Source organism: Halichoerus grypus, chromosome 4 (genome assembly GCF_964656455.1).
Source record: "Halichoerus grypus chromosome 4, mHalGry1.hap1.1, whole genome shotgun sequence".
NCBI classification, from domain to species: domain Eukaryota; kingdom Metazoa; phylum Chordata; class Mammalia; order Carnivora; family Phocidae; genus Halichoerus; species Halichoerus grypus.
Window position 1 is genome coordinate 497,775 of NC_135715.1, and position 7,865 is coordinate 505,639.

At 61.1% G+C, this 7,865-nt stretch overlaps 1 protein-coding gene across 1 annotated transcript in view; it reads right to left on the reverse strand.

Moving 5' to 3' along the window:
• The window catches only part of TMEM255B (transmembrane protein 255B), a 30,621-nt gene extending 30,187 nt beyond the window's left edge, over positions 1-434 (reverse strand). The window contains exon 1 of the mRNA XM_078069946.1: positions 386-434. Within this exon, the coding sequence (XP_077926072.1) occupies positions 386-431 (46 nt within the window). The 5' untranslated portion in view covers positions 432-434. The remainder of the gene's footprint in view (positions 1-385) is intronic.
• Between the last annotated feature and the right edge of the window lie 7,431 nt (positions 435-7,865).

Genomic DNA, 7,865 nt, shown 5'->3' on the forward strand with positions numbered 1-7,865 from the left:
TCCCTGACCCCCGTCAGCAAAACACACCCTCGTCATTCTGGCCCTTGAGCCTCCTCCAGGCTGCATCTGGTCTGGCCAAAGGACCCGGGATTCCGGGAACTTGTGGGGCAGAAGGATGTGGGGGGTTGGAACAGAGCCCAAACTATGGGAAGCAGCCCCATCCGTTGAAACAAGGTCTAGAAATGCCTGAGCTGGGGCAGGGGAGGCGGAGGGCGGGGTCCGTGGCAACAGACAGAGACAGGGAGTCAGAGAGGTGTGCAGGGAGACCACCCGTGTCAGGACAAAGGGTCCCAAAGGTGCAGCCGCACGGCTGCAGACAGGAGCTGTGGACCCTGCCCGGGACCCCAGCCCACGGCCTGCCCCGGGATGCTGGTGCCCCGCTCACCTGTTGTGTCCAGCAGGGCCAGGGGCCCAGGCACCGGCGGCCGCATCCCGGGGAGGGTCACAGGTCTGATGTGGATCAGGGAGGATCAGCGGCCCTGAGCCCCGCCCCTTCCCTGTGGGGACCGCCCCCCTCCCACCTACACTCCCTTCCTGCCCTGCGGGCCCTGGTCCCACACTGCACCGGTGCAGGAGGCTGAGGCCCGGAGGCAGACCAGCTGGGAAGTCCTCCAGGATTCCTGGTCGGTGCCCCCAGGCCGCAGGCTGCGGAGGACTGGGATGCGTGCGGGGAGGCTGCACTCAGCTCCCAGTCGGCCCACCTGTCCCGCGGGGCTCCTGCAGCTGCTTCTGCTCCGCCTCCCGAGGGGCAGACGCTGAAACTCCGTGCCCCTTGAATGAATGAACGCATGGATGAAAGCGTGAATGCAGGGCATTGCCGCACCCCACCTCTCACCCCCGCCCCCATCACTCTGGCGCTGAGTGAACGCCGGGTTAGGATGGGAGCGGCCGGAGGAGCGTCCCAGGACCCGTTGCCTCGCATGGCGGCAGGGAGAGGGTCTTGCCAAGACCACTGGGGCCATTTTTAAAGTGTCCGAGCAGCCACCTGATGGCGGAGCGCCCGAACCACCTTCCAGCGTGAAAGGCACCCAGCCTCCCTGGTAATTAGGGGAATGTCACCAGAAACAGTGTTGTCCCTCTTTGCCCCCACGCGGTTGGCGAATCCTTAGCGGTGGGGCAGTCACTTCGACGGCAAGGACCCCACCCTCCCCCCGAAGGACGTGCCTAAGAGCCGGCTGTCTGAACCCAGGCTGTCCGCTCCCGTCACCAAAAGCTGTGTTTTAAGTCCGGGCCCCTGAGCTCGACCTCAACACCAGACTCAGAATTGTGGGGTGCAGCGTTTGTGACTCAGGCCAGCACTCTACAGGGGCCGTGGCTGTCGGCCGCCATTCGGACGCCGGTGCCCGGGGAAGCAGACTGGGCCTGGGGAGCCAGCAAGGGTGCAGGAGGGTCCCCGGGCCGGGTGGAGGGTGTAGCAGCACTCGGACCGCCCACCCCGTCCACACCATGGCAGCCTCAGACAATGCCCGTGCTGATCCCCTTTCACAGATGGGGAAACCGAGGTCCCAGGAGGTTAAGTGTGTGACCAAGAGCAGATCCAGAATTCTTCCAAAGCCTACACGCGTCACTGCAGGGAGGGACCCTGCTTAGAATTCATTCCTCGGACCCCCTCCCCGCCCAGTGTGACAGGTGTGTCATTACCCGTGCCGATGGTGCCAACTGACAACGGGTTGACCCGCCTCGACCTGACACAGGGGCCCGTAGCAAGCCGACCTCTGCAGAGAGCACCGGTCGGGATCAGGGATTTTTTAAGTATAATTTAATTTAGCTCTTGCTAAGACAATTAAGAGGAAATCTGTCCTCTTCCGGTCTGAAGATAATCAGAGGGACTGGACAAATCAGTATTGACATTAAGAAGATAACGTAGACACACACACCCAGCGGGGCTCTGAGTCCCAGGACGCGGGCGCGCCCTCCGCAGAAGACCCGCTGGGAAGACGAGGACGGGGACGTCAAGAGCAGCTGGGGTGACGATGACCACAGGAAGGTAACAGGCACACGCAGCTGAACAAGGTACAGGAAGACTCAGGCCGTGAATTAGCAAAGACCCGTTGGCTGTTAACAATACTGTCGACGGGAGAGATGCTATGAATGCATTCTGCAGACGAATGCACAGTTTGGAAAGTCACTGAAAGATAAATCACATGACAGGAAAAGGCGCTGGACTGTGCCAGGGTTTGGCCGCCGTGGTCCCAGATTTCAGTGGATTTCACTGGAAGAGGGTGACTGGGGACAGATTACCTTCACCAAAAGGAGCAAGACAGCAGAACAAAGCCCAAGGGTAGGAAGGTGGGGTCCCCAGGGAGGGGGTGCATGGGGGTGCATGGAGTCCCTGGGGTGTCCATGGAGGGTGCATGGGATCTGGGGGGTGTTCATGGGGGTGCACGGGGTCCCCAGGGAGGGGGTGCATGGGGGGCACACAGGGTCTCTGGAAGACTCCATGGGTGGGGTGTGTGGGGTCCCGGGGAAGGGGTGCATGGGGGGCGCACAGGGTCCCTGGGGTGTCCATGGAGGGTGCACGGGATCTGGGGGGGCATTTGTGGAGGGTGCGCAGGGTCCCGGGAGGTCATGGGGGGGTGTGGGGTCCCAGGGAGGGGGTGCATGGAGGGTACACGGGGACCCCGTGTGGGGTTATGGAGGGCACGTGGGGACCCTGGGGGCCGCGCAGAGCATTCTATCTTCTGTGTCTTCTCTGCTGCCCATGCCCCCCAGGACATGCGGCACAGCTTCCTTGCCTGTCATTTCAGCGTCTTTCGTGCTGGGGACTAAAGCCTGGCACTGAGCTGCTAACGTGTGAATGAGGGAACTCAGGTGAAGACTGGGAACCACACGTGGCCCCTGGGTGGCTCAGTTGTTGAGCCTCTGCCTTCAGCTCAGGTCATGATCTCAGGGTCCTGGGATCGAGCCCCGCATCGGGCTCCCTGCTCAGTGGGGAGTTTGCTTCTCCCTCTCCCACTCCCCCTCCTTGGGCTCGCTCTCTCTCTCAAATAAATAAATAAAATCTTTAAACACACACACACACACACACACCGGAAACCTCGGTCGCTAGTAAGTCAGAGTTCCAGGGCTCAAAGCTGCTCCTGTTGTGGCTGTTGCCGTCAGAACAAGTTCCCACGAGCCTTCAGCTCCGCCCGCTCAACACACCTCCCTCGGCCTCGTGCTCACGCGTCAAGGACGGGGGGCGAGCACCTCGTGTTGGAACCGCTTTGTCTTAAAGTAGCGTGAGGACGTTCGACCCTCAGCGAGAAGAGACCACGTGTGGAAGGTACGGCGGCGGGAAGCACGAGCCCGGTGTTCGAACGTGAAAGGACCAAACCCTCCGACGCGGGGGCTGGAGAGGGGGAGCCCCTCCAGGGTGGCAGCCCCAGTCGTGGACTCCAGTTTGGACGCATCAGATGGATCTGCCGACCGTCAGGGAAGCGCCGTGCGGGTTTTCTGACCCCGATGAAGAGTCTCCTTTGCGCTCCCGGGCCGCGAAGGAACAGCATTAACAGGGTTTGGCATTTCCCTTCCTTTGCCAACAAGCTCAGCAAACCGCACCAGTTGACCACAGTTTGCTGAATTGTTACGTTAACAGTTATGACATATGCAGGGTTTTATAAAGCAGCGAATAGAATAAAATCACTCTTGGGAGGGAAAACAGACCACGTGCGAAGCACTTGTGACAGCAGCTCTCCTCCTGCTCCGGGCGACCCACCCTCAGCCTCCCACCCTGACCTCCCCCAGGTCACAGGTCCCAGCATCCCCAGACACAGCCGAGTCTCCCGGAGCACCTCACCCGGAGCCGCCGTGGCCCCCCCGCCGTGGTCGCTGCTTCTCACCCGTGGCCTTATTTAATCTCTATAATATCATTTCACAGATGAAGAAACAGGCCCCGAGAATTTAAATAATTTTCCCAAAGTCAAGTATCTGCTCGGTGGCAGAAGCCAGATCTAAACCAAGTCAGCCCGATTATCCTCCCGACGGGGAAGCATGTATTGACCTGACTGCAGACATTTAATCTTTCATTCACACAACCAACGAATGTTTCTTGAAGTCCCTCTGTTTAGAGCCACGCAGACCGGTGCGTTCAGAACACTGCGGCTACACACGAGAGGCAGGGCTGAACCACGCCGTCAGCCCGGAAAGCGGTCCGAGCGGTCACCAGACTGCAGCACTAACAAGGGGCCCGCGGACAGGCCCAGCCCGGACCCCAGGCCCCCTGACGGCCAGCACAGCCTGGCCCCGCGGGCACCGGGCCCAGGACACTGAGCTTCCCGGGAAGGCCTGCCTCCAGGACAGACAGGAGGCTGGTGGCCCAGGGGTCCACGTGGTGCCCGGAGGAGGCGGGGTGTGTCAGGCCTGAGGACCGAGCCAGGCTGGGGAGAGCTCCAGAGTGAAGCCATGTTGGAGGGTGGGAGCCCATCGTCACCATGATTCTGGACCACATGACACCTCCCCTCCTCTCCTGACTTCCCAGCAGGAGCCCTCGTCCTGGGGGCCCCACGCACGCACACATTCGTACACGCGTGCACACACACGTGCAAATGGGGAGAGGGGCCCGCGCACATCTGGCCATCAGCCCCCGAAACTGTCCCTGAGATACAGTGGGAGGGTGGGCGCCGGCAGTGGGGCCGTGCCCATCCTGCTGGGGGGACTGGCCGCCTCCCCACACTCCCTTCTTACTGCCTCTCCACTTTCCGGGTCAGGCCCTGGAGGATCCAAGATGGAAAAGACATGGGGATTTCTGCCCGTCCCTCCTGCCACAGGCCTCCTCCCTGAAGCCACTGATCCTGATCAGGGAAGGAAGTAGAAGAAGAATTCAGAATTTAGTATCTTGAATTATGGTCAGAGTGAGTTAAAAGTACATGACCAGGCCACCCGAGGAGGAGAAGCCCACGGAAGGCCCCGCATTACAGCCATGGAGCCCGGCCGGGCTTCTGCTCCAGGGAACCAGCCTTCCGAAGGTCCAAGAACCAAAAGCTTTGATTCTTTTGGACAAAAGCAGGGTGTGAAGCAGTGGGGCAGGGTTGACCGTGGTACGTGCTGGTTCTACTAGGAAATATGTTCACGCAGGACAAGGGTTTGCTTGGAGCAGCGTCTGTCTCGAGGCAGGCACTCGATAAACAGCTGTTGAGGGAAGGCTGTGTAAACCTGACTTCCAAACAGTAGTTAGCACCTGCTTCCCGCAAGGTCGGGGCGCAGGCTGGTCACATAATTCCTCCCCTTGCTGCACCTCGCCTTCGGGGCCCATCTTCGGCAGCAGAACTTGCTGGACACCCGTCACATCGGTCTGATTGGAGGGAAAACCAGTTTATTTAAGCAGATAGGGGCTGGAGGGCTCGGAGGATGAGGACGAGGGCACTTCCAGCTCTAAAAAGAGCAGGATTAGAAGAAACATAAAAATTAGCCAGGATCCACCTTAGTCATCCACAGACATAGTCTGTTTCCTGGGGTTTGTTCCAGAAGCACGAGCCTGGGCAGGGGGCACGCGTGTGCATGCAGCCTGGCTCTTGATCTCCAGGGAGTGGAGAGCAGACCGCGAAACATGACTCCCTCCTGTAACCAAATGACCTTGAAATGAAGCTCAGGGAATAAATAATGTAGATGGGCAACCGGACAGATGGCAGGTGGCAGTCCCTGCCTGTCCTCACGGGTGAGGTGGGATGGGATAGGACACGTTCTCAGAGACATGAATTTTTTAAATTAAAAATACTGTCGGCTTTGCCAGAAGGGCTTGTAACATGATCTCCCCAAGGAGCCCAAGCAGGAAGGCTCAGCTGCGTCCTCGATGTCTCCCGTTTCAAGGTCCTTGTGCTCACACGCCGCCCACCCCCAGAAGCATGAAGCCCCCCCATGATTCCCTGGAGCAGGAGTGCCTTTCCCACCTTGGATTCAGCAACCACAGGCTCTGCAAAGTGCACGTCTCTGCAGCCTGGACCCCGGCCTGCGGACTGGACACCGGCCTGCGGACGGGAGACCGTGCCCCCATGCCCGCGGCGCACACTCAATAGTCAGGGCACGCAGGGGAAAGACAGTGCCCCCAGGCTTCCCTGGAGTCGAGGGCTGCACCAGGGGACTGGCACGATGAGCATGGGGCCAGGACGACCTGCAGCGCCCCACATGCCTAACCCTCACTACGCCGTGCGCCACACCCTGGCCCCTGCTCTCAACGGTTGATCCTGGAGGAAGAAGGCTGATCTTGGAAACACCCCTTTTCCACTGTAACTGGGACTGAGGTTTGGTTTTCACAAACTCAGAGCAAGCCTCTTGTCTTCATCTTATGTGGTCTGGTTGGTGCCTGCAAACCCAACTCATATTTAGGTTTCATTCCACATTTTCAAATTGAGGTCTGCCTTGCAGGCCATTCTGCTGTCCCTGGCCTGGCCTGTCGCCTGCGTGTGCGCCGGCCACCCTGGCGGGGAGGAGGAGCCCGGGAGGCTGAGCTCGTCAGCCGAGCGCTCCTATCCAGGAAGCTAATCCAGGAAGACCGTGGACAAGTGCACACGCGCTGGCCGTGAGGGCAGCGTAGGAAGCCCAGCACAGCCGTCGACGAGCTGTTCTGGGCGGGCGTCCGTCAGCACCCCGGTCGGCACCCCAGCTGTCCTGCGAGCGCTCTCTGCCGTACGCTCCAAGCCCTGTGGGGTCGTCCCAGCGTCCGTGCCACGTGGGGCCAGCTCCAGACGTCCTTCCTGCATCTTGGTGTGTGAGTGACTGTCCGCTGCGCCTTGGGCCTCTGGTGCCATGTTAGCAACCCTGGCTCTCCCTGGACGAACCCATCTGGGCAGCTGTCCCCCAACACAGTGCCCACGGGGAGCGGCACCAGCTCACTATTTCCCTGACCGCCGTCCACACCGGGGGGACGCAGGGAGAAGGATAGGGAGGGACTCATTCCCGCGGGGCAGGGACGAAAGCTCAGCCCCCACCCCTCAGCACCTCACTGTGGGGGGACGCAGCGCCTTGTCACAGCTGAGGGAGGGTGGAGGTCCAGGACCCACTCAGCCTTGCTGGCATGCTGGCACTGGGCTGTGGGGGTCCCTTGTGGCTGGAGGGCCCCTCCCCCCGGGGCCGCTTTCCTCTGTGCCCGTGGCAGCCTCTCTGGTGCCTGGCCTGGGTCCCGGGAGGCAGGGGGTGTCCTCCTCAGTCTGGGCCAGCCAGCTGCTTCTTCCTCTCCAGCCTCAGCCTCCCTAGGTGTGTCCTGCGCACCGCCCTCGCCAGTGCCGCGGGAGGAGGACAAGAGCCCACCATGCCCAGAACCAGAGCTGGCTTCGTGCTGTCCTGAAATGGGGAGGTGGCTTACGCTCCCGGCCTCTGGGTGACATGCAATCCCGCTCCGGCCTGCCCTGCAAGGGCAGAGTGACCGTCAAGGACAGTGCTGCCGGTGGGACCCACAGGAGTAAGGACAGCCAGACCAGCCGCCACGAGCCCCCACGACAGCCCCGCTGACCCCCACGTCCTCCCCGCCGATCTGAGGCCCTCTTCATCCCGGGCTCCTAGGGCCCTGCGTGGGGACGAGCAGAAAAAGGGTCTGACCTAACTTACAGTGGGTGCTGGGTCATCCATGGCCATGGAGGAAGTATGTGCATGCCCAGGTGGACGGGCGTCTCAGCACCTGTCATAGACGTGGGCACAGCGTGGCATGCGAGGGGCACACAACAGGTGGACAGCAGAGTCCAGACAGGAGAAAGACATGGCCCCCATGCTTCTCCGCAGCGTCTCCTACAATGCTCGGCACCTGCACTTCCCTGCACGCAGCGCGGCTCGTCCTGCCCCGCCTCTGTCAGCCACTGTGTCCCTCAGCACCGCCCCGCACGGCCTCTGGTCCACCTCTGTCCAGGGCGGCCACAATACCACTGCTTAAGCAGGGTCTCCAACAGCTGTGTGGA